The sequence below is a fragment of the Laetiporus sulphureus genome, assembly GCF_001632365.1.
Source record: "Laetiporus sulphureus 93-53 unplaced genomic scaffold LAESUscaffold_15, whole genome shotgun sequence".
Taxonomy (NCBI): Eukaryota; Fungi; Basidiomycota; class Agaricomycetes; order Polyporales; family Laetiporaceae; genus Laetiporus; species Laetiporus sulphureus.
Window position 1 is genome coordinate 241,497 of NW_024468524.1, and position 26,455 is coordinate 267,951.

Below are 26,455 nucleotides of genomic sequence, written 5' to 3' on the forward strand. Positions count from 1 at the left end.
TCATATTTCTTCACCATGTCCTGATCGTCTCCTGCTGCAAACTGACATAAAGAGCATATGGACATGGACCAACGTGAGCACGAGAATACCAAGAATGTCAGCATCAGCACATGCGGACATACCCCAGCTGCTCGCAAGCAGGCCAGGGCCTCCGTCACTTCTGCCTCTCAAGCCAATGCCGGAGCCGCTGCTCTCAAGCGCAAAGGTCGCCTGCTCAAGCCGGTGCAGCGTGTGCAGACGGCGGATGCAGGTGCTCACGAACTGATCGTGTATGCAGTTTGCACACCGCCCAGTGGTCTATGCTCCTTTGCGACACCTGGGTTTGGCAAGAAGAAACCCACACCGCTCCGAATGAAAATAGCTGCAGACAACAGCATCTCCGTCATCGACGTCTGTTCTGACGAATCCCTCTCTGCCAAGCCTCTGACCGCCCATGCCCGAACAAATGGTTATCATTCGAGTCCTCATCTGATGCTCAGAATGCACTGGCTCCGAAGCACGTCAAGGTGGAGTCACAGCTTCAGAAGGATAACGAGCGGCATCACCCTAAGGGACAAGGAAAAAGTGAGGAGGTTACCTCTCGAATCGTGAATTCACATGGAGATGGAAACTAAGTCCTCTCCAGTCAAATTAATCCTATATGCAACCGTCTTGCCTGCTAATGGATTTGCCCGTATGACCTCGACACCCTTCTTGCCATCAGATCATTTGGACTTGTCCTTGGTGCGTGCTTTCAGACATTATATACAGTGATGTTCCAGTCGTCATATGGCCCTCTGACACTACAACAAGATAGGAATCCCCTCCCCGTCATCACTGCCTGCCAAGCAGGACGATGCACTGCTCAAGTCACCTCACTACACTGAGATCATGCAGAACCTGCACAACATCTTCGGACTCAAGTCCTTCCACGTGAACTAGCTCGATGTGATCATCACACTGCTCTCCGGACAGGACTCAATGGTGCTCATGCCCACAGGTGGCTTGGGTAAAAAAGCCTGTGCTATCAGCTGCCCACAGTTTGCAAGGACAGCAAGACATGGAGCACGATGGTCGTTGTCATTGGGTCGCTACTAGCACTGATGCAGGACCAGGTGGCAGTGCTACAAGACAAGGGCATCGACGTCGCATTTTTCAACTTGGAGCAGACACATGAGGAGGTGGATGTTTGCCGGCGGCTGCTCCATCGGATCAGGCGGCAGTGGCCAAACTTGATACACATGATGCCGGAGAAGCTGAAGCACAGCTCGGCGTTGATGTTGATACTGAGGCAGCTATAATACAAGAAGCACTTGAAAGGATGTGTGCTCGATGAGGGCCACAGTGTGGTCAAATGGGGTTGGAACTTCCATGATGCAGTAGGACACACATCTGCTCGAATTCGCTGATTTGCTCACATTACTCTGATCACGGTATCAGTTCCTCGACGATTTCTGCCAAGGTTTTCCAGGCATTCTGATCATGGCCCTGACCGCGACCGCGACGGCGCACATGAAGCACAATTTTAAGCATCTCCTGTGAATCTCTCATTGTGTCGAGTTCTTGCAATCGATGAAATGCCTGAACCTGAACTACGAGGCGTGGCCGAAGAAGAAGGTGGCACTTCAGGAGATCGTGCAGTTTATCAAGGAGAGCTACACCGGTGAGACCGGAATCATCTATGTGCACAGCCGCAAGTTGTGCAAGGAGATCATGTACAGGTTGAAGGAAGAACATGACCTCGATGCACAACGTAATCGTTGCGACCGTACGAGGGCTCATTGAGGTACCTACCAAAATACAGCTGGCCAAAGCATTACCCAGATTGCATTCGGTATGGGTACAGACAAGTCAAACAGTATATGTTACTGTTTTTGGGAGCAACGATCTCTCACCTCTGGTCCAGTGCAATTTGCGATTCATCACGACTTGCCTAGCGATCTCGACTGGTGAGTCTTTTTTTTTTAATTTCACACTTTTTTGATGCAACTCAATGCACAGTTACTACCAAGATCTAGAGACTGGACACACTGGTAGGGGTGGGCAGCCTGCCCATTGCATCTTATGTGAGTCTGCATTCTTATCTGATGCTCAAATCTAAGCCCAGGAGGACGCCCTACATGCTGTAGTCTATCAATACAGTGATTCCACCATCAGGCAATGGCGAATCCACAACAGCAAGGAGATTATGAGACTGAGAGGGCCCACCAAGCCGGTCAGCTAGGGCAGACAGCTAAAACAACAGCGGGAAATAAGGCAACCGCCTTGGGTGTTCCTCTAGAGTCGATTATCCGAGGAATAGCTTATGCAACGGTGCTGGTGGTAACTAGATGTATGTAATGGAATGATCCTTGTGATGCTCGCTAGAGGAAAGTTGGTTATAGACCCTGTTTAATGGCTTGCAGAGCACATAGCGTGGCTGTGATGAACACTCAATTAACATGCTACCGGTGAAATGAACAATTACTTACCTCCTGCACCACTTCCGTCTTTTGCCAAGTCAATCTCCACGCACTTTTCCACTGCCTCACCTGCCAAGGACTGGAGAGAAGAGTGCAGCTGAGCCTCGAAATTTGGGTAGTGTTGAATCAGACTGTGAATCACCGTCAGCCTTCGCTCCTGAAAACTTCATTTCACATAGCCTACCTGCCATCGACACCAATGATGAGGTTCTCCTTCAGTGCCTGCACTCCCCCTCTAAGCTTCGCATTGCCCGTTTGCATGAGAACCACAGTGACAGCAGTTCTGCTGAGCCTCACCACCCAGTTTGCTACAAGGAACACCGTTCACCGCACAATCACCGCATCGCGCAAGGACATGTTCTCCAGGTCGAGCACTTGCAGCCTCTGGATCACGATCTTCCGGATACACTCTAGCCATGCAATGTCATCCTTGCCTAGTGCCTTTGCATCTGTGAAATGGATGCTTTGCCAATTCGGTACGTGTCCATTGGCGCTGTTCACCTTGGCGGCATCAGTGCGGCCCAGCTCCCACGTGCTCTCAACCTCACTCATTACTGCCGTGTTGAGTCCATAGTGTGTGTTTAGTGGCTCGCTCGAATTCCCATTGAAAAGAAGTGGCTTCAGCATGGCATCGATAAAGGAAAGCAGGATATTTCGAGTGATCTCACCGAGGTACATTCCTGAAATGAACTTTTTGAAGGCCTGTTTGCGTGGGTTGATCGAGTCTTGATCAAGTTTGTTATCATAGGAAGCCGTGGGGAGACTTGTATGCTAGAACGACATCATTAGCGTGTTAAGACAAGTAGACCAAATGCCTTCATACAGTGTTGTTGAACGTGCTCCATTCTGCATTGATGATCATAAGCCCACCCTTTTGGCGTGCTGGAGAGTTACCAAGCTTGGTGATGTTTTCGACATTCTCGACATCTGCACTGTTGGTTCCAGTGCCAAAGATTGCACCTACAGGGTCATCAGAAATGAGTGGATGATGCGAACTGTTATGAGTGCAAAGCACACACCGCTCGAGTAAGCATGACTCTGCAGCATATGCACGTGACAGAAGGGTCCCTACTGTCTGTGATATATGTCATATCAGGATAGATACTCATAATTAAAGTATCATACGTCATTCACAAGCACAACGCAGTGCACATGCAAGTGCTTCCTGTCAAACGCATCCTGGAGCAGACTCACAATATCTTTACCAAGTGCATTTTTTGCTGAGAAGCCTTTCGTCCATGTCAGAATCTTTCCTCCATCTATCACAGTCTGTTCCACTGGAAAACTAAATGTCAAGCCTAGCGGAATGGAAAGTGGAGCAGAAGACTCGAAAGGGTTTGTGATGTCGGCTGTGGTGGGAGAGGAGACGGCACTGGAAAACTCGGTGAGGAAAGTGTCGACAGAGTCGGTGAGGTAGTCTACGTATTGTGGATCAAAGGGTTCACAACACCGTGCACGTCAAGTGGCTGGGTTTTCTGCTTGACACGAGTAGAGATATCCTAGCATTTGGCAGTGCAGTGAGATCGTGAGTGCACAGTTGATCATATCTGCTGGTTGTATGCCTGCATCACAACATCTGATGGCTGTCCTCAACCTGTGCATGTCACAGCCCACGCTAAGTAGGCACCGATCATTCCATTGAGTCCTCAATCATATCTGAGCTCGCTGTGACTCTACCGTCTTTCGCCCCTTATCATGACCTGCTTGATCTTGACTGAATTGTGTGCTTGATGATGCAGCTCATGTGATGGTATTCGCCAGCATCTAGCTTCCTCGTCACTCATATCTTGCGCTCCAAGCCTTTCAACGACTCAGATGCTGTCACACTGTAGGATCTCTTGGTGCGAGAATGTATATATCCAACGTTCAACTCCTGACATCGATTTCATCTTCCATCTTCGCTTTCACAATGCTCTGAAGCTATCTGTCTGCTACGAAGCTGGATGCACTTGTTAGGATGCGATATGACTGCAGGGACCCACCGTGCCATCGTCTCCTGCTTTGTTCAATGCCTTTGTGAAGACAGTCGCATTTCCTTGTGCTAGATGTGTGTCACTACATCCAGCCCTCACATGGAGCCACAGGCCATCGTCACACCAAATTACCCACATACTGGGAATCTATGCATTCTCTGCTCTTAGTAGCTCCTCATCGCATCATGAAGCTCGAGTTGACCTTCGGTATTCCCCCAATACCTCCCTGTCCCCTTCAAGTCTGCAAAGTAAGAGCTTACTTAAGAAGCTCACGGACTTCGTGTCTACAATTAGGATCAGACAACATCTGTGCAAGACGAATCTTGGCTGTATAGCATCGACTATCAGCATTCTGATTTGTTTAAACGGTATGCACTGACCTACCATATTCAAAAGCTTGTTGTAAACCTCCTTCGCCATTGTTTTGTTGCCCTGCTCATCGTATGTCTTCGTCAAATTGTACAATATCGTCATCAAAGTGCCTTTCATGATGGCCACATCCAGCATTGATGCCTGAACGATGCCAGTTTCATACATTGCGCTCGTGGTATTGAGATGCCCCTCCAGATATTGCAGGACTCTAAGGTTGTTGATGAACTCTGGCTATTGGCGTTGCTTATCCGCAATGTTAGCGTGCATATCGATATCTTGTGCGATCCTATGCATAGAGTGGCCAATAACAGACAGGTGGCCACAGTTTTGCGTGTAAGTATCATCAGCAAGCGTGAGAGCCTTGCAGGCCTGGTCGAAGAGCTCGCATGCCTTCGCTTTTCCTGAGCCTGCTCTGCGAAAAACCTGCTCGTCTGCGAAGGACCTGCCCGGGCACGAGATTGTAGGATTTGCCCAATGACATGCAAGCAGAATGATGGCTTCGATAAGATGTTTCCCGCCGTGTCTCTGCTGCAGTAGACCATCCATTTGTATATAGCTCTGACAGATTCATCTGTGAAGTCACATGAGAAAGTCCCTCGTGAATATACTTTGCACCCACCATTCTTCAGCTGCATCTGAGCGAGTCCTAATCTAGCCAAGAGATTGGTCTGCTGCCCTTCTGCTGCCTTCATAAAATATTTATTGCTTCGATGCTTGCACTTGTGGCATGAGATACATGGCCTGCATGAATGTAAGCATCTGTCAAGATCATCTTGATATCCGTGAACTGGATTGTAGTTCCACCAATTTAAGCACCTAAGGCGAGAGCCGTTAGGGGGGACAAGTAACACATGTAGACAAATAATACCTTCTTGTACTGTCCCTCTGGTAAGATCAGTTGATAAAATGTATCTGCTGCAGCTGAGCTAGGTTGTTCGCTTTGAATGGCTGCTCAACGTAATGGATGCCGAGAATGAATCTCATTTTTGCGCACCTCCTTCTCATTTGCACTACTAGTATCATTGATGGCTTCCAGATATGACAGAGGTTATGCTGGCCACTCTGTTGGATTCTGAATTCAGACTGTTGAGTTAACATGTGCACCAATCGAAAAGAAACCACTGACTACTTTGATGCTCGGCTGTCAAGCCGCCTTCACCATATCCTTATGATCCATTTTCCGGCAGCAAGGGCCGATATTAATACATGGGTAAGGCAGACAGCGAAGACTGAGCTTGAAGTCAAGACTGCTCGGAACAACTTGAGTGATTGCGGTAACTGCACTTAATTATCCATCGTCCGCATGCTCATCTGCAAATACACCTTCGTAGAATAATAAGAACTGGGATCTATCATGGCAGAGTCAACATATCTCTCATCAGTATCAACAGCATAGTGCTGACATCCCCTGATTCTGCCGCTGCCTTCTTCCCCCGAGTTGAAGTCGCATCTGTGTAATATTCATCCGTCAGCTTCTCCGATGTGATGGCACCCTCTCCAGTTGAGCTTGTTATTTTCATCGTACAACTACCAACTATGACAGACTCACGGGTATCCTGCAGGATCAACTTTGGAGCCGTGCTCACACAAGCTATTTGGATGTTCACCGATAGATTGTAAATTGGCAGTAATGGTCGAGCTAGCTCCATTTGCGTTCAATCTTCGTACACAGTGAGAATGACAGGCTTAGCAGAAAGGCAAGACATGTACAATCTGGAGTGATCTGAGCAATCTTATATGCCTCATCAAGGACGCTGCTCTGAATTGCTCTGAGATTGGATAATCATAGCGGAGTGCATGGCTCCAGGATCAAAATGAACTGTTAATATATTCTTTGCAATGTTCTTCATGTGAAACCCGTGCATCAGTGCTAGATCCGCAATCGTGCTCAGTCTCTTGTCATTCTTGTATTCAGCTTTTCCCTTCTTCGTCTTCTTCATCTTCACTCGCAGGCTTATCTTCGTCACCCTCATTTGAAGAATGCTGAGGCTCGATAATTGCTCATTTCATGTGTCTGCATTCACGTTGTTCCGCAAGGCCTGCATAAACGATAATATGAGCAAACATCGAACGTACACCATGTTCTTCATCTGTCATATCTGGGCCACACGGATGCATCTTGAAAGTCTTTTCACTGCCCCAAAACTGCTCTTGTTCAGCTTCATGAGATCATCTAGCATCTGTGGTCTTGTGCTTTCTACTGAGAGTTTGTTGAAAGAACTAGCTTTGGTTTGCTCAGGCCTGGTCTGTTAAGGATCTTATGTGCCTTCTTAACTGTCTACTCAGGCTGCTGTGAGGTGAGCACTTTCAGCCCAGGTTAAGGTGGAAAAGACCAACTCAAAACTGAGGGATGATCCTCAGTTCGAGCTGTATTATATATTGTTATGGTAGGACCCTTAGTACCAGGTGTAAAAGATGTCATAGACTCAAAAAGGTGATCACCGTTCTTGCGTTCGTAGCGATCGATTGCGGCTGCAATCTCCTTATCCTGGGTCTTCAGTCATGATGCATCGTTGACCTCATGCTTCTTTGCTATGGCTATTGCTTTAGGCTCTAAGTGCAGGACAAATTCTGCCCATGCCAGTATTCGAACCCATGCACATGGTACTCTTGGAAGATGGTAGAGAAGAATCTGATGGGCTTGATCTGTCGAGACTTAGCCATCCAGCCACTTGAGCATGTTGGATCCAATGCACAGCTGTAGACTTTGTGATATTTTCTTATTCATAGGATTCATAATTATGGTGACGCATCGATTCACCAGAGAATTCATTCGCATTGAGTATTATCTCATGGTACCTTTAATGGTGCTCAAAGCAGCCAGGAACAAACTTACGTGAACCGAATATTGTCGACCCACCCTGATCCATGGCGACTCCGTCAAGCTGAAGGTCACGTCTCTCAGCTCGTTCAGAGTATTTAGCTGGTACATGCGAACATCAAGGACAGCATCAGAATGGTCCTAGAAGCATGGAAGCATACTCTAATGCACCTATGTAACCAGAATGAAACCCGTGCATTTCCATACGCCTCTATGTCAACCTAGCCTCACTGCCCACACAGTCATCTCTGCATCCTCTGATGGCACCGTCAGAGCGTGAAACCCCCATTCACAATGCACTGCAGAGCCTAGCACGATTGGGATACATGCTGACTATGTGCACTGTCTCACTTATAGGTCTGCTCCCTCACCATTCCCGCAGATTCACTTGCTTATGCATTCGCAGCCGTGAACAACACTGGATTGCATCCAGTTCCTTTGACTGCATGATCAAACTCTGGGACCTTGCTGGGGCAAGTACGGGCAGCCCGCTTACAACCTTAAGCCCACCAGACATGTCAGATTCCAAGTTGTCTGTATATGCAATCAAGAGAGGAGGTGAACGATGATGACGTGCGGATGAGTATGGTGGACGCGGAAGAGATCACATCAGCTCGAAGAGACCCTGATGTCGTACAGCTTGCAGAGGCACTAGGGGAGTGGCTCATAAGCTATCTTGAGTAGATCCCTCTCATCTGTTGCCAGAGCTTGTATACTCATCGTTCCATAGAGAATGTTTCGTCCGGCTAGATAAAGGCCTGCTATGGGATATCTGGTATACCGGGCTGACGTCTTTCCTGGCCGAGGTGCATTCGATGAGCCATGTTCTTTCCTGCTTGCTTGCTGACAGAAATTCCACTCTTTTGCTGTGTGCACAGCTTATCAACCCTGTCCCTCGAGTGACAATCCTCTCGGCTCTCATGCATCCTTACAATTTTGCGTGTGCTCACAGAGACCTTATCAGTGCTGCCCAAAATGCTCCTCCTGCCAATGGCGCTCCTAACATAAAGCCCATCTACGACCACGACACTTCTGAAGAAGTGTACAGTGATGAAATGGAGCAGGTGCCTGCACTTTGGCAGCTTCCCGACACGACGATTCTCTTCCAACGCTATCTTGAGGCAGGGTGGCTCATCAATGCATACAATTGGTACCAGGCATTTGCACAGGTCCTAGATAACCAGAAGCACGAGTGGGCACGCTGGTGAGAATGGGTGCTCAAACTTGCGCTGGTGCACTTATGTTTGTGATGACAATGCCGTGGGAGATCGCCATCCAGCTGGTGGTGTGTGGGCCTGGTGAAAGCGAGGGAGGTGCATGCCCTTATCCTGTTACCTTCCTAGTCTCCGGTCTGATTCTGCATTCCATTTTCAGCAAAAGTAATCCTGCTTATGGGTGTGACAGTGTCTGCGCTGTCGACAGGGATGCTTATACTGCGTTGTGGAGCTAAGTCACCTTTTCCGAGCTCGTTCCTCCCTTCATCTCCGGTTGCGACTTCGAGTGCATATATGTGCACGCGATCGATGTCTGCGACTTTTCTGTCTTCATCTGTTCCCTCACCAGCTCCATCGTCTTCCGGTTCCTCCTCTTCCTCGCCTTCAACTGCAATGTATGCTTTCTCTGGTGCCACCAGCCAGACCTCAACCTCTATGTATGATAAGCTCATCCCACTGTGCACGCACCCATGCAAGATCCTCATCTACTCTGCAGATGGGTACACTGAATCTTTGGTCCTCACGCTGACGCTTCTGATGGTGCTTCACCAGATCTCGCTACCCGAGGCGTAGCTTACGATGCAGAATGAGAAGCAGCAGTCATTCTTCATGTATCCGGCAGATCTGCCAGTGCTCAAGAGGATTGAGGTGCAGATGGAGCACGAGAGAGGGATGGAGAGGAAGGGGCGGGATGTCGTTCTGGGGTCTCAACACGAGAAGCAAGTCGACAGCCCCACTGAAATTGATCAAGCTTCTGAAAGTGGCAACATGACTGACCACCTGGCAGCTACTCAGAAGTCGGTCTCATTTGCCATACCACCAACTCCCCGGGGACTGTTGATGGCCGTGACTGTTCAGTCGTTGAGGAGCCAGTCGGAGAGTGACAAGGATTTGATTGTTCACAGAATTGTGGGGATTGGCCGGCCGCATGCAAGCACGATGCCGAACCCATCTGCGCTGTTGTCGATTCATGACCATCAGTTGTGGTTCAACGACCCGAGGTTCGATGAGAGCTTCCCGAGTCAGGTGTTACCATTTTTGCACCTTTTGAAAGTCTGAGTCTTTTATAGGAACCATGCTATGAACGCATACATGCTGAATGCACTCAGGATCATGCACGTCATCACTGTTTCTGAGTGTGCACTTATACCACTGCCTAACCTGGAGGCGTCCGCCTCAGAATTGTACATGTCCTGTGCCTAGCTGGCGTGAACCTGAATGCACAGTTTGTCCTTGGCAATAACCCACATGGACATGGTTCACTCTTCATTGAGGAGCGTGAGGGCCGGTACAAGGTGCTCGACATACAGGGCATGTCAGTTCATCCACTCAAGTCATATCTAGTCGGCTATGCCATCGTAATGAACATGAACGTGATGCAAACCCCCATCGTTGACCTCGTTCTGAGACAGAGTGCGGCCATAATAGCATGTGTATGCCTTTCCTTGCTCCTCTCTCGGTCATATCGTGTCTAATGTCACTCTCAGAACAATATGATGTGATGCTCCCTCAGTGCAGTAATGGTTTTGGTCATCAACCCCATCCTCAATGCCATGGGGCCCAGATGGACATATGTACTTCTTCTGGGCATCTGTATCATCTTGTTGTCTATCATGATCTTCACGTACCACATTGGCCCTCGTTGGTGAGCACGTTGTGGAGCATGGCATCAGGCTCATGATGCAGCCACGGCATCATAACCTTTGACTATATACCATCAAGAAATGGCCAAACATTCACAGCTTTTGTATGTCCTGCTCATGACAGTCCTCAGAAGTCTCCAACATCATCGCCTCATTCTATACAAGTTTTCCATGTAGAGCTCTCCACCAGTATACTTGCGATTCACTTGGTACATTTACCATATGACTGTAGATTGGATGTATACTAGGTACCACATAAACGGAACATCAAGCAGCTGGAGACCAACATAAATTAATGGCTATTCGCTAAATCATCCACCTTGCCCATGCCTCATCAAGATTCGGGATCATGTTGCGGTGGATATGGGTGTAGACTGAAGGGGAACAGATGAGAAGGATCGAGGATAGAGTAGTGGACGCCCTCCACGAACTCAGGTTCAGCTGCCGCTGATCAAAAGTGAAGGGCACCTCGGGAATCGTTGGATCACTCAACATGCTTGTCGATGTGCCTGCAGTCACAATGTCCATCATATGGCCCTGCATCACCGCTTCGTTGAGGTTCTGGTGTGGCCACCACTGATATCCAGGATAGAATGAGGTTGATGCTTCTATTCCTTGCAGATCGAGGCCCAGCGTGCAAATCATCAGGTGCTGGTTGAAATGCTCATCGAATCTTGTGGCAGCCTGCATCACCCCAGGTTCAGTGTATGTAGCATGTCTGTCAGATGATTCTCACTCAAGGACGTCCGAGTTCCTTTCTGCACCCAACGCTTCTTCTGCTGAATGTTTGTGTCGCAGGGGTTGCTGGTTCTGCTGATTTTGCATGGGTGGCACCATTTGACCTTTCCTCACTTTCACGCCTTCCAGCAATATGCGCACTCGAGTTGCACTAGGCCAGACAGTCTGGCAGACCAAAGATCAGGTCGATCGTTATCATTCCAGGTGGACTTTCATACCTCTAGCTTCTCAAGCGCCGAGATGCATTGTTTCAAGCCGATGATAGCTTGCGGGTTCTGTGGATGTCTGCTTACTGTCAGTGATGTCAGCAAGTCACTTGGTCCTGCTGGCAGTACACTCACATGTGATAACATGCATGATACTGTAACGCACAACAACTCAGTAAGTAAAGATGCATAGACACAATGCAGCTTATCCAGCGCTCTGCAAATATATGGACAAGAACAGTGGAGACGTGCTCAAGGCATACTTTTCATCATAAATGGTGACTGAGACAAGATGTCAGCATTGATAGAATTTTTTCGTCCAGGTGCCTCATCTATTGAGCTGATGTGAGAGGCAGCGCTCTGGCAAATATCGAACGATTTGAGTGGAAGATGGTCAGACTGAGGATTGCCCTCCCCGTTGTCATCCGATCACCTTCAGAAGCTTAGTGCATGGGAAGTGAGGTGCAGCATATGTTATTCGACTCACCCATTTGCATGCAGAATACTGCCAAAATTTGGCACGTCGTCAGCATTCTCCTTGTATAATGCCAGCATGTCACTACTCACAATGCATGGTGAAGCAAGAGCACTGCCGCACAGTACTCAACATGCAGGATAAGTATATGTGGCAATGGTATGCTGAGACTGCCTGTTGTCGAATATTGCAGATGCTCAGATCGAGGAGGTTCAGAGGAGGTTCGGAGGCCAAAAAACAGAGAGAAGAGATGCAAGGCAACGAGGCAGTAAGCGCACTGTTCCGAAGATCTGTGGCTGAATATTCCTTCTCCGAGCCTGCCATAATTGAGCTCTGTTTGGTCAGTTGCGATCTGCGACAGGGTCAGGGTATGCCACATGCTGTTCGGTGAGGAATGGAAGAGCAGTGCAGGACGCTTCATAGCCTCTGAACCCGACTTATCTGCACCAGCAGGAAACAGAGTAGCTTATGGGGCTGAATGACGATATACAGCACCTCGATCAGAATCCATCACGTCCACGTGCATGGAAATGCAGCAGCTACAGTATGCAGGCTGAGGAGGAAGCCTCTGCCAGTGAATGAGCCACATCAAGCTGTGCATTACAAGTGTTAGTGGCAGAGCTTGCCCTGCTGTTGGGCCACAATGGACGTCATCCAGTATTGGCAGGTGCTTAACTGTTTTAAAAAGGCTTCGAGCATGAGGTCACCCAGTCTCCTCATCCACGTTGGCTACATGAAGTGGCATACTCCCATCATCATGCTTCAGCGGCTCTCTTGCATTGAGACTGAGTGCGGCCGGCGAAGACGGAGCTGCGGCTGATTTGCTGCAGCCCATCTCAATTCACAGGCAGTGCATGATCTCGGACTCACATGTGGGCCTCGATATCGCTGATCGTGTGCGTGCGAGGTCTCGAGAAGGATCACCTGGACTGGGAGTGGTCGGGTTCGCCATCGAGGCCTTGGTAGGCCATGGTTGCTCATTGGATGGCAAGAGGCTAGGTGCAGTCTGCCTCTTTCCCTCTCTTTCCCCTCCTGCAAGCGATGCTTAGACTCAGGTCCTCATTCTCCCTGCCCTTCACCACCCTCAGTCTCTCCCCTCCGCACTCCACCTTCCACTCGTCCCACAAGCGACCTAGAGGGCTCTGGAAAGGTCACCATGAGCCTACACCCAATTTAGTACTTCCTCTCCATGCCTTTTCCCCGGCTTCCCTCTCCCATGCTCGTGCTGCCAGTGTCCTCGATGACGATGACCACTATTTCTCCTGCTCAAGCTTCTCCAAGCATCGTCACTGCATAGGCTACTTAGACTCAGTCATCGATCTCGACCTCCCTTCTCCCTTTGCTAGCAGTGTTTCCGGCTCCCGCACTCCCTTCTCTGACCACCACACTAACTATGCGCCTGTCCACCTGCTCATCTGCCATGTAGCCACCATCACCTCGATCCTCAACAGCATGGAAGCCCTTTTTTCCTCAAAGGGCAAGCAGCCCACCACCACAGATTACGATGACTGGCAACTTTAAGGAGCTTTTTGCACGGGCCCTCAATCGATATGCCAGTGAGCTCCTTGATTGTCTCTATGCGTGTTTGTCTAAACTCCACCCTTCTCAGCTGACAATATCTCAGAGGTCCTACCACTCCTTCGTGCCATCATTCATGAGTGCCATCACTTCCTCAACATTCACCCCGATTCCTCTGTTGTGTTCGCTGACCTGCCCGTATGGTGCAATACTCGCTCCCCTGAAACTATGATGCCCACTAATGAGCATCTCTCTCATGGCTGGGGCTCCGACTTTGACTCGACCATGGACTTTCCGGAGCATCGCTCTCTGTATGTTTGCCCTCTTCCCATCACCCATGAGTGCTCACCCATTCACAGCACACCAGAGCTCCCCACAACCTTCCACGCCATGTTTAGCATGGCACTCTACCACATGGCCTTGCTCATCCAATCCGATAGATGCCTCGCTCTCCCGGGTGGGCCTAATGAGCTGTACGACTGGTGGCTCACCGCACTTGATGTCTTCGAAACTGGCGAGAACCTCCCAAGCCAGACCGGCGGACTCGCAGTGACCTCCACCTTCTCAGACGATGCTGAGGAGTGGTGCATGGTGATCGCCTAGGGGCGCATGCTCATCAGTCTTGCCGATGCAAAGGTCGTGCACACAAGGGCGCTTGCTCAGCAGGGCGCACCCGTGGATGAGTACTGCTACATCTCACCACATCGCCATTCCCAATGAGTGAGCCAAATTGGCTGCTTAACTCACCATTTGCCATGATCGCTGCCGCGTGCCCACTGGTGTCGTGGCGGATGAGCCTCTATTCAGCCAGCGCACATGAAGTGATGACGCTTGCAATGGACCAGTTCTCATGCAGAATCTTTCATGTGCCACATTTGCACTGTCGACACTCGCAAAACCCACATGGATACAGCCCAGCATTGCCGGCCATGCCCCAGCAGTTGTTCTCTCCAAGCCTGCATCTATCTGCGCACCGGATGAGCACTCCGCCAGTTTGGTGACATGTCAGCATCATTCTTGTGCCCGTGGGAGCTGTTCAACATCACGACAGATGTGCTAGGTGTAGCGGAGCAGCTGGAGGACAGAATGCAGCATGCGTACTGGGCACAATGGGCTGAGTTGGTACTGACGCAGATGAAGATGGAGGCAGACATGGAGCATTGGCATGCCTCTCTGGCAGCGGCACGCAGATGGTGTTGGCTCATGATGGGTGATGCGATTGTTGAGCAGCTCGAGGAGGTGCTGGGCCACAGAGACGAAGGCGTGCTGCATAGCGAGGAAGCAAAGAAAGCGAGGGAGGATCTGGTCAAGGCAGTGAATTTGTTCGTGCACGTGAAGGATGCAGAGGCCAAGGCTGGGATCGACTCAATTGCACTAAAGCAAGGTGAGAGGAAGAGCAACGTGAAGGAACTGTTGGCAGAGGTGTTTCTGTCACGCGCGAACTTGGAGGTGGGCGAAGAGAGGTGGGAAGCACTGTGTGCAAGGGCAGCATGTGAGCTCTGCGAAGCAGAGAGCATGGTGACCTTGTCCTCGAGAGAGGAATGGAAAGTGCAACAGCAAGGGGAGGTGGATGGGGATGTGAATGACAAGATTGATTTGAGTCGAGGCAGGTGGGGATGGTTGCTGGCTTTCTTGCAGCATGAATGAGCATTCCATGAGTCATACGAAGATCATCTGGACGTCAGCCATGAACTCGATACTGCCTCTGTTCCCCAGTGCAAGCACATTCGTGCTCATTGAATGAATCATATTCCACCTCAGGCGCTACATCGCACACACAACGTGTCAGTGGTGCAGTCTCATGTGGCCAATCAGCACTATCCTGAGCTCATCCGTGTCTGATTATGCATCATGCAATGTTGCTAGCTATGCGCAGGGTTGCCGCATGCAAGTTGAAGTCACAGAATCTAAGAAAGCTGCATTAATTGCCTATCCTATACATACTCTTCATCACAGATGGTCAGACTGGTACGTCCAGAAAGCTTGAGCTTGACCATATTCACATCGCACTGCCCTTCCAAATTCTCGCCGAGAGCGCCTCAGTCCTCTCTTCGCCCCCGAAGCCACCTGCACACCAATCAAACCTTCAGCCCAGAACTCAGAACCCAGAACCAGCTATTGACCACAACCTCGCCAAAACACACTGAAAACCCCCCTGAAACCTGCGTATCACAGGCTTTATTCACTGGTGCGCTGCGACTCAGACTCGGCATGGGCGAATCACTATTGTCCGCTCCAGACATATTATTAGCATTAAAATATTCAGTCGATGTGCCACTCTCAAAAGATGAAAACGGGGCATACCCATTGCCCATACACTGTGATGCATCGAAAACATCCATGAGTACAGCAGACTAGTGGAAAGAAGGTGACCTACCATGTGCAGTTTTTGTGAAAGTGGGTTTCACGGAGATGCAGCTTCGAGTATGTTCTTGGAAACAAGACTACAATACATGATTGTCCCGGTCCATACTGGCTTGGCCTTTCCAGCAGCTTAGAAGCCTTGGCATCATCTCCAGCTTGTTTGGCTTATTCAGCAAGTGAATGATACAGCACATCACGAATGATTGATTTGATGCCATCGCAGCCAAGGACATCGCAGGTCCCAGGACAGCCATCAGCAAATTGTAGACCTATCTCGCCAGAGTCCTTTGTGGTGTAACTCATCAGTCGCTTGGACAAATGCAGCTTGCATGAGTCCGGAACATGCTTCTTGAGGACTTTATGAAAGTGTGCTCTGTGATACGTGACAAATGAACCTAAAACGATCAAAGCGTGAGCGCGCAACCGAGGCAGTGAGTGGTTAGACTTTGCTTTCGATCTCTGCCATGAAAATGCCCTGCGGCTGATCTGCCTTCTGTATATCAAGGGATGTGCTGTGCAAAAGTCTAGAGCATCGAGTCTTGGGCACCCATTAGTGCACGCACGAGCTATCTGCCCATCGTTCATGTGTGTGATGGAAAGAAAATCTTCGTCCAGTCTGAGCTCTTTCAGGATCTTCCACACTCTTGGCCATACATCTATTCCAGCGCCGACCTCAGAAAGCATGGCAGTCAACTCGTAGATGTCCACAGACACATTAGCGCATGACTTGTGGAATGAGAGTGCGAAGCAGAGTCCTTCAATTCCAGCACCGCTGTGATAGAAAAGTTCAGCAGCAGTCAATCCGCTGAATCTATCATGACTTACATGATCACAACCTTGAAGTTGGGCTCAACCATGTCTCTCGAGGAGCTGGATCACTTTGATGTAAGTTCTCATATATCATATACTGATCCTACAAGTGATCGACAATGTCTGCTTCAAGGTGACTGATGGCAACAGCCGCTGACATGGCATTTCTGCTTGCTGAATCAAAGTTGCCACATTTGTCAGTCAGCGCAGATAAATAGAAGATGTGTTGATGCTGGGACAGTGGAGGGAGATTGTTTCAAGCTATCCCAAAGTCTTTCTAGAAATAGTACACGTGGATGGCACAGCCGGAGACTAGTGAGATGGCTGAGATGGCCACGATAATCAGGGCCTAAGGATCATCTTCGTTGTTTGCATGCGAGTTGATGTCCAATGGACGTTATCTGTCTTTAATTCAAAGCGGTTGTTAGCATACAAATAGAGGGCGGATGAAGCAATCGTTCAGATGCCCCACCTACATCGTGGCTACTGCAGTTAAGAAGCTTTGCTGTGGCACACAGTCTTAGTGTTTTGGCACTGTATCTCCGCATGACAAGTCCTGCTGATATGGAAGCAAAGAAGCCATGGAGAATGCAGTAAAAGTCTCAATACATGACTCCAGCACGCCACACATTGTAGTGCATGGTCATGAGGGAAGTGCAGTACTAGCGCAATGTCCAACTGCATTTTAGTTTGTCATCACATATCCGATTTCACAGGGCCAACAGATCAACTTCAGTGCGTACATATCTGAACCTGCGTCAGAAGGCACACCGTACAATAGATCCTGGATGCGCAAGTGCAGAAAGGAAGTTTCATCGAGGCCTTCTCTGTATTCGAGTCCCATATGCAGGATCTGTTGAATGTACGCTGACTCTTGCAACCTATCATTTTCTTCTCTTTGACGATGATGTTTTTTGCATTTATATCAGTGTGTTGGCAATATCTCTGCATGGGAGATTCATGTCCTTCCACTGTTGCCCACATATGTGGGTCAATCGCATTGCACTTTTGGGCGATGCGGTCAGTATCATCCTCATCTATTTGTAAGCGGTTAGCATTCATGCCGATGCAACTGTGGATATATAGACACATGTGATGACTCCCTTCCAAGGTTCAGGAGCTGTGCAAGCAATTGAGGTAAGCAGTCGCACCTGCATATTGTGTACTTTACTGACTCTCCGAACAAGAATGGCTTCATCCTGGCCACGTTATTCGCGCATCCTCGCATCATGCATGAAACGCTCCCGCAAGCGCTGCAGGTTTATGACCAGATCCAGCGTTCTTTTTTGCAATGAATGGTGACAAATCCGTGAGTGGCAGGGCAGATATACGACCTGCAGGGTGAAGGAACAGAGAAGCTGACATGGAAGGAAAGCATCACTGGTGGCGTGTCCAAGGCGCAGTTGGAGTCGATGAAAAAAACTCTGCAAAGCATGTTTGAGTGGTTGAAGGACAGCAGCGCAATATCTAATCGGGATAGAGCTCTGGAGACATTGGAGGTTGCAGCTTGAAGTGGAAATGAGGCCAATCTGTCCTGACGGGAGTATAAAAGATGGGCCCGCAAAGTATAGAAGCTGTCTATGGTGTCGATAACAGAGTGTAGCTACGAATGGATTCAGGTAGTGGACGTGGGCATCTTCAATCGCAATCGAGTCAATATCCCATGATATACAAACACTTGTATTGGTACCACTGTCAAGCGAGCTATGACGGGATTTTCAATGCATGGTTACCGTGGTGATTAGACGGTACTAGTGATCAATACTTACACCAATTCCGGTTTGTACCCTGCGAACTAGTAATAGAGAGGCTCCTTAGCATTGTCCATTGCCACATTTTCTATTTATCTTCGCTCGTATCTCTCTCCCTTGTCGTGTAGGATGAGAGATGAAATGGTTCTGGCCAATGCCCTCTTGGAGCCCCAGCAGATCACGAGCCTGCAGTCCTGGGCCACTGGCATAGTACTTACTCCCAACTTTTTAGCAATCGAGAATGTTCACCTCAACTGTGAGGTCTACCTGATGTAGCTTGAGCTATATATTATCTGAACTCATTGCTGCTGAACGTACAACATAAGCTGCGCTTGATTGCTACTTGATCACGCTTGTTCACCTCCATTTTTTAATTTCATGCCTCACAGAGCCCGGATTCACTGTGTCTCGCTACGCTCATCTTTGGTTCACCTCCCGGTCTCTATCTATGGTCTGCTATTGGAATGGCAGATAGTAGGTTTGTGGCAGGCACTCGTATCCATAGCTTGTATGGCTCATTCATCTGCAGCAGCCGCAGAACCTTGCAGTCCAGTTGTCTTTGGTCTCGTCAAGCAGATGATCACCCAGTGATGAGAGCTGCAAGGTGGGGGACTATGTCAGCTGGACTGGCATGGCCGCTGCATCTTCCTATGCCCATTACCAGTCTGGAGGGTCTGGGGAAGAAGGGGTTGGAAACCATTAAGATCGACCCTCAGTATGCTGAGACGTGGTGAGTAATGATGTACAGTATCTTCTAGAGACCTTCTTATAACGAGTTGTTGTGTAGGTGGAGATTGCTCTTTTACATGACCTTCATTCTGCAATGTCTATGACTGTGGAAGCAGTGATTTCGGATGACTGGGAGATCATCATAAGTGCTGCTCATCTGATGACATTATTATTATCCATTCACTCCATGCTGAATATATTAAGGAATACATGCTTCGCACGTAAAGGAACTTCTTCTCTTCCAGGTCAGAGTCGCCGTAGTAGGCAGAGATTGATGTCTGGGTTGTGGGTCGCACCAGAGTCAAGCTGAAAGTCGGTCAGTGTATTGGGGTAGTCCATGAAGGCAACACGAATGCTGACATAACTGCAGTATCTCTCGAGCTGCATGGAAGAGCGGTGCTGTTAGTGACAAACACTGAAGTTAGCATAGCACCAAGCCCCATACGAAGTCATCGGTGTGTACAACGCGCACCTTGAAGTCATCCACGATACCATCTCGTCGCACGCGATCAAAGGGACTGCGAATGGAATCGACCACACATCCGCGCAAGACGACTCAGAGCCTGTAGAGTACACCATCCTCAGACTGACTGATGAGGAACAGGCACATGTACTCTCAAGGGCAGAGGAGTCTGCGTTCCAGAAGCGGATGAGTGGTGCTGTTGAGACAGATTCGAGCGTGTGCTGATTGGATTGTGTGTGATAGTTGCAACAAATATTGAGCAAGCCTGCCATGATGAAAACTGCATCAGGCGGACCGAGAGGGGATGTCGGCAGGCTGGTGGGCTCGATTTCTGGCTGCTGCTTGTGCAAGTGCTAAATGTTGTCTTCGTGTCACCACGTAGAAATGTGAGGTCACAGAGGACCACCTGCGCAGGGTGTTCAAGATGACTTGGCCATCTGTTCCCCCCAGAGAAACATGTACGGCTGGAATGGATGTGCGTACTATTTGCTGCAGGATCAGTTACAACTGATCATGATATGCGAAAATCATTAGGTATCGTATGTTCATCTCAGATCGGAGTGGCGAGATGCCTCTTCCTCCGGAAGGGACAGATGTAGGAAGCAGGATGACATATATGTAGGCAATGGCTTGGTGAGTATTTTTGCAAGATTTCCTATGAATTCTAGTATCAATCCCGACCTGAATTATGTCCCAGGACATTACTAGCGATCAGTCCACAATCCATAAGCAATGAGCAAATTGTATCTCGAAGTCACATTATCAACTACACAAATGTACAAGTAACAACTATGACAGCATTGAGAGGTACGCTACAAAAGCAAGGCAATTTACAGTGACATTATAAGGTAAGAAAGTAGTGGGGGTCAGTGTCTGAAGCACTCAGCAGGCGTATCCATCATCACTTGTTTCCGCTCGTGGAGTGCTCCACGGGGCACCTTCAGCCCTCATAAAAAAGAAGACATATGTGCACGGGGTAGCAAAAGCTTAAGTTGTAGGTGTAGAGGGCATTGTTCATGCTCAACGTGTAGATGAGATTGTTCTGCATGCAGGAGAGGCAGAGGGAGAAGTTGTCCACGTCGTTGTTCACTGCGAGCACAGCATAGTCCTCCGATTCATCCTGGAGTGGGTCTGGGATCAGTGTTCGGTGTGATTAGAGGTATGCTAGAGGTGCTACTCACCACTCCGCAGTAGATCTCAGTGACCGTGGGGTAGCTCTCGGCGACAGTGATGGTGAATTGGATCTCTTTGCCCTCGTTGATGGCAAAGTCGTATGCTCCGAGGCCATTAGTTCTCACTGGAGTTGGGTTGGGGGTAGAGCCCACCATCTGTCAATGTAAAGTACGGCCACTGATTTGAGCCCCATGACTCGTATGCCTGTGAAAAAGCATCGATGAGACATGCCCGCATTATGCAGAGTAAGCGGTACTACTCACCGAGATGACCCATTCATTCGCCAGAGGCCTAGTACCTGGCAGGCCCCATGTGAGCACGAGCGGCACACTGATATCATTTGCGTTGGGCTGTGTGAGGTTGTATGCCACGAGCGTGAACCTGTGTGACAGCAAGGCAGTGGAGCCATCGGGTAGGTCAACACAAGACGTGCTGGTGTTCTAGCAGGACTGCAGGGTGGAAAGGGCGAGCGAGGTGCCAGCAAGGAGGGCTGTGGTGAGGGACAATGCATATGCGAACGTTATGATTGTTAATTAGACATTAAACAGGGGGTATTGAGATCTGTGTTTAAGTGGAGAGGGTGACGTGGATAGAGTGTCGTGAGTGGCGGCTTCTGGAAGGACGGGGTGCGGGTATTTATGCGATGCGCAACTTGGGCAGGTCCAGATTGGCTGCCCTCAGCAAGGTACTAAAAGCGTTGCATTGTGATTGTGCATGCCCCCACGGTGTTGGGCCCTAGGTTGTGGTGGTGGGGGTTCAGCAAAGATGAGGCATCACAATCAAAATCAGTCCATCGAGAGCCTGTTTCATTGTGCTTGGCAAAGACGATGGAGGCCTGATTGGCCTGCATGTGTACATGGTGGGGAGGCAGCCCAGCTGGTGCCCAGAGCAGGGAATGCAGCCCACACCCTGGATGGGCATGCTGTGTCGGCGCTGAAATGCTGCTCGTCATGGTCAGTTGTGTGCTATTGAGAGCTAGTGCTTGAGCTGCAGCAACATGAAATGAAAGATGCTCCATAAGTTGTGCAGCAAATGCTGCATGTGGCAGTTCCACAAGATGGCAGCTAGGATCACGGCGTGATGTGTGTGAGAGATGGTAGTGGGTTGGTGGTGCTGAAACGCAGTTTCACATTATTAACTTTGACCACAACTTGGCCTTCATATCATAATCTTATTAGTCATGATAGTGAGATGATAAGATATCTTGAAACAAGCTGGGGAACCTGCACAGCTCCAGGAATCCTCCTTTAACGAGGCACTGTCGAGGACTTGCAGAGGCAAAGACTGTGACCGGATCAGTGACTTCGATCGTTTATGATCTGCCTAATGTCGCACAATCACATGGCATGTCACGGAGCGCGCAACGCAGCCACTCATGTCAATGATCGCAGAAGTGATGGTATCCAGAGGAATAAAGTTGATGCCCTATTTGCGTACAACATCAGCTCTTAGCAACAAAATGCTGGGATACCGAGCTTCGTAGGAAACGCACCTTGTGGTCGTCGGGGAAGCATCTGAGCTTCGGCGCACTTTGCACCAATGAGGGGTACCACTCGTGCATGTTCCATGCACCATCCAGGCCCTGGCCCTCATGCACAACCAACGGGTCCAACACTATCTTCTTGCCAGCGGCATAAAGGATCTGTTCAATTCTGCATAGCCAGTGCCCAACGCCCAGTCAGGCAGGCTTGGCTCCTCAGCAATTGCAAATTGGGAGCATCTAATGTGGGAGGATGTTGCGTTTAGAACAGTAATGCAGTCCCAGATATTAGTATGTACTTTGGAAGACGCCTATAGAACTTGTGAACAATACCTGGGGAGGCTCAGGCAAAGGCGAAGAGAGGCGAAGTTGACAAAACTGCGTACTCTGGCTATACTCAACTCGAATGATGACAGATTGATCACGAAATTGACACGCCACAGTAAACAAGAAAGAATACGGTCAATGAGCATGTAATTATGATGCTGGCGACCGTCAGATACTACCGTTGTGGATGACGTGGGTCACAGTGCAGTGAAGCTATAATTTGGCAGAGTCAGTATATGCTGTGCATAAACACAAAGATAAATGCACACCTCATTGTATGTTTCTTCCAGCAAACCCCAGTGAAGCTGTGCCAGCTCACCCTGAAGAAGTACAACCTTTGGTGTGTTGACGATGCTCACATCAAGGCTGCGGTCAGCCAAGGCAGCCTTCTACCTCTTGAAAAGAGGAATTTGGTTCCTTGCAGGCCTGTTGAATGCATAGATGATGGCGACCTCGAGATTGCAGCCATCTGTGACAGGAGATGGCAGCCCAGACTGCCAATGGTTCCGGTCATGAAGACAACATCTTCATGCGACCTCGTGCCAAGCGCAACCTCGTTTCGCTTGTGAGCCAGGAAGTCAGATGTATACTTGGCCATCATTGCATGCATGGCGTTAATATGTGACTGGAGAATCCACTTTCTTTCCGTCGACCGTGCCGAGTGCGAGGCTGGAGATGAACGACGCGAGAGTCGAGACGTTGGGTAGTCGTAGACGAAGTTGCTGACAATCTTGCGGGTGTCGATCTTTGCTGTCTCCTGCAAGCCGTGGAGGACAGCATTGCAGATGTACATTGCCTGCAAGCTGACAGCATAGAGATCACGTCAAGAAGTGTTCTATAGAGAGATATAGGAAGGATCATACCTGTCGCATCCATGCTGGAACAAGTCATCATTACCGATTACTTTATGGGTCATGATCTTGCCCACAATAGCTCACATGAACCATGCAGCTGAGTCCAGATACCACTTCTCTGGAGGAGGGACATTCAATTGCACACTCTTCTTGACCAAATCATAGATGTCGTTGATCTCCTGGCCGTACTCCTTCAAGATGACTCCGCGGTGCATGGTGTCCTTGGCTGTGTATGAGAACAGCTTGGAAGGCTTTGACACCATGATCGTCTGCGAGCAGACATGAAGTTAACATTATCCTGAAGGAGAAAGCTGATTCCGCTCACCTCCTTGAACAATCTCGAATGCTGCAGTGCAAACTCAATTATCTTCTCGACAGTCTGCCTATGTCAAAGACACATCAGGGCAAATGTGAATGATGACGTTGAAGTCCCAGATGTATTAAACCTTGTTCCTGAACTCGGTGAGCTTCTTCTCGTCTGACAGGTCAAACTGGTACTCCCGCTTGGGATCTACAAGAATACCGGCCTGGAACCGTCCACGACCGAAGATGATCGATGTATGCACATAGGGGTCTTGGTTCATCATTGCCTCTGTGTATGTTCTGTGGCCATCAGCCTATGAGAATGATCAGCACACATACCAAGCAGGCCCAGATTTGTCGGGAGGAAGAATATTAGTGACTGCTCAGTTGGCTGGATTTGGCTAAGATGAAACTGACCTTCTCTCCTGTGCTGTGCATGATCTGGTCATCCATACAGCTGTGGATCTTCCAGAATCCTGGCTTCATCGGGTGGCTGATCACAAGATCAGATGTCACATAAGAGTGTATGCCATTGGCATCAGCGTTCAAAACGACCAGGTGAAGGGCATCCTTGGTCTGCAATCCAGGGTTTTCAGTCCTCACCAGTCAGAGTCAAACATCACGGCACAAGATGCACCATGAGAATGAACTCGTACGAGCCATCATCCTGCAGGATCATGTGTGCCTTGGTGCAGTCCAGGAACTGGAAGTACTCCCAATCCATGCCAATTCGGTGAGCAAGATGACCATCAGCGGGCCGCCCTCAGTTCTAACAAGTTACTTTATTAGCACACGAGCCAGATAAAAGATGACAGACTCTCACAATCTGTAGAGGTTGAAAATAGTGATGCCCTCCGATGCCAAAAAGTTGCCCACCTCTTTGCTGGGAGGTCCGCCACCACATATCTGGTCATTCAATTATCAGCGTGCACGAGCCAAAACACTTATAGGGTACTCACGAGGCCCTGACATGTCTTAAAATAGTCTACGTAGTCTGGGACGCTAGACCACATCTGTTAAGAAAACAGTTCATTTGTGTCACAGCCAATGTGCAGGTAAATCCTTACCTCGACCACTGCTGAAACAGCAGCGATGCTGTCACATTTAGTTGCCTTGATAGCTTGAATCATCACATCTGGTGACAGCACAGTAGGAGGTGACTTAGGCTTGAAGAATGTGCATCTGTGATACCTGCCACAGGCTGTAGGGAATAGCAAGTTGTAGGGAATAGCAAGTTATATACCGGATGAGTGCAAAATCAATGCAGGAGCATTTGCACCCTTGAACTGATAGGAATGTCAACAATGGCCGTGGACAACAGCAAGTAAAGCTCTTCGAATAGTGGCAGGGATGAGGTGTTCAGTGCAATTGACGAAGGGTATTCTGTCTTGAGAAGGTTCCTCACCTTATCGGCGAGTTCCTCCATGGACGGTTCCAGCCTGATGAATAGGTGTTTAACTCCCACCTGGCTGATCAGGTGGATGATGGCAGCTGGTGAATTACATGAGGAGATGAGAAAGGCAGCGTAGCCTGCACACATGATGCTGATCACCATCGTGAAGTATGGAATGCCATCTGAGGGCAGGTCACTTGAGCCGCTAGTTCCGAACATAAAAGTGCAAGGAATATCTTACCTAACATAGCAAGAATTGCCACGGCTGGAGTTTCATGTATCCCAGGCTGTGAGCCAAGGCAGCTCCTGACAAGCTTTGTGCCTGTATGAACACCGCACACCACTTCGTGTCAGGTGATGTTTCTAGTTTCACCATTATTGTCGGTGAATGTAAAGACGCGGGGGAACGGAGAGTTCTGCGCCTGCCAGTCAAAAAGCTCAGGGACAGTCAATGAGCCCTTTAGAGGGGGGAGCTTGAAGGTCGTGCTTGAGTGGCCATAAATCTGAGGGCAGGGAGGGAGTACGGGATGTGTGAGGACAGTCATGGCTGTGGAGCCAAGGGTGAAGACGAGATAGGAAGGATGAGGTGAGGGAGAATATCTACGGCATTGGGACCACCTCGAGGGATTTATAATCCTCAAAGCCGGGTATCTTTCCTCCACTGAATCTATGTGGCGGATGTCATTCGAAGTCCTGTCACCGATGTAGCCATTGGGAGCTCCTCCGTGAGCTGCCAGCACTGACTCCGAAGTACCGCGGCAGCTGTGCGCATGAACCATCAGTCACGCCACACACTGCGGTCTGCATCCATCAGGGCAGGCACAATTCTATTGCTTCCTCCATAGTCATTCGGGTATATCTGTGCAAATGGATATGCACCTGGTCAAAGTCAGCGCCCTCAAAGCTGTATGTGCAGGGCATGTGCGTGCGGTCTGGCAGGGGCAGCCATGCAGTGGACTCGTCATCCAAGGGTGAGAGAGGGTCGGGCTCATTGTACGCAAGTGAGTGATAGCCAATGTGTCCTATCCTGGCCAAGGGGTAAAGAGCAACAGCGAGAGATCCAGTGGAGCAGAGGCCCGGGGTGAGGATGCCTGTGTGCTGCTGATGTGAACCTGCATGGACATGACCCATAGTTCTGGGCATGAATCTCCATAGTCATCCCATACAGGTGCATCAAGCATACAGCAGGGCGACATCGGGCATGCAGTGGTCAAGATCGGTGGAAGCATCCTGCATGGGATGAAGAGCCTGGGAAGCATGGCAGTCACCGCGGTGAAGGTGGACGTCACTGCTGCGACATCCTAAGCATGGCAGCTAAGGTGGGAGGTGCCCCCACTGGGCTCACGAGTATGTTCTTCTCCAGGAGCACTCCTACTGCTAGTGTGGTTGGTCATTCACAGTGGCCAT

At 49.3% G+C, this 26,455-nt stretch overlaps 3 protein-coding genes across 3 annotated transcripts; 1 reads left to right on the forward strand and 2 right to left on the reverse strand.

Annotated features, from left to right (window-relative positions):
* Positions 1-433: 433 nt before the first annotated feature.
* On the forward strand, positions 434-2,203 carry LAESUDRAFT_713541 (uncharacterized protein; the record flags this gene model as incomplete). The annotated part of the gene is made up of 11 exons (XM_040906979.1): positions 434-448; positions 480-564; positions 626-723; positions 793-912; positions 955-988; positions 1,021-1,258; positions 1,420-1,441; positions 1,540-1,732; positions 1,886-1,928; positions 1,981-2,045; positions 2,082-2,203. 11 exons carry the CDS (start codon positions 434-436, stop codon positions 2,201-2,203), a joined length of 1,035 nt encoding a protein of 344 aa, XP_040765172.1.
* Positions 2,204-2,357: 154 nt separating this feature from the next.
* Positions 2,358-20,846, reverse strand: LAESUDRAFT_736395 (actin-like ATPase domain-containing protein; the record flags this gene model as incomplete). Its single annotated transcript, XM_040910685.1, has 11 exons — positions 2,358-2,398; positions 2,451-2,572; positions 2,626-2,733; positions 2,770-3,212; positions 3,265-3,401; positions 3,459-3,516; positions 3,567-3,859; positions 10,984-11,040; positions 12,935-13,023; positions 19,814-19,955; positions 20,696-20,846. 11 exons carry the CDS (start codon positions 20,844-20,846, stop codon positions 2,358-2,360), a joined length of 1,641 nt encoding a protein of 546 aa, XP_040765173.1.
* Positions 20,847-22,014: 1,168 nt separating this feature from the next.
* LAESUDRAFT_713548 (uncharacterized protein) lies at positions 22,015-25,593 on the reverse strand (the record flags this gene model as incomplete). The annotated part of the gene is made up of 15 exons (XM_040906980.1): positions 22,015-22,116; positions 22,184-22,343; positions 22,858-23,301; positions 23,437-23,554; positions 23,995-24,046; positions 24,073-24,231; positions 24,293-24,358; positions 24,403-24,424; positions 24,479-24,561; positions 24,615-24,668; positions 24,723-24,856; positions 24,899-24,941; positions 25,061-25,230; positions 25,290-25,370; positions 25,422-25,593. 15 exons carry the CDS (start codon positions 25,591-25,593, stop codon positions 22,015-22,017), a joined length of 1,860 nt encoding a protein of 619 aa, XP_040765174.1.
* Positions 25,594-26,455: the final 862 nt, after the last annotated feature.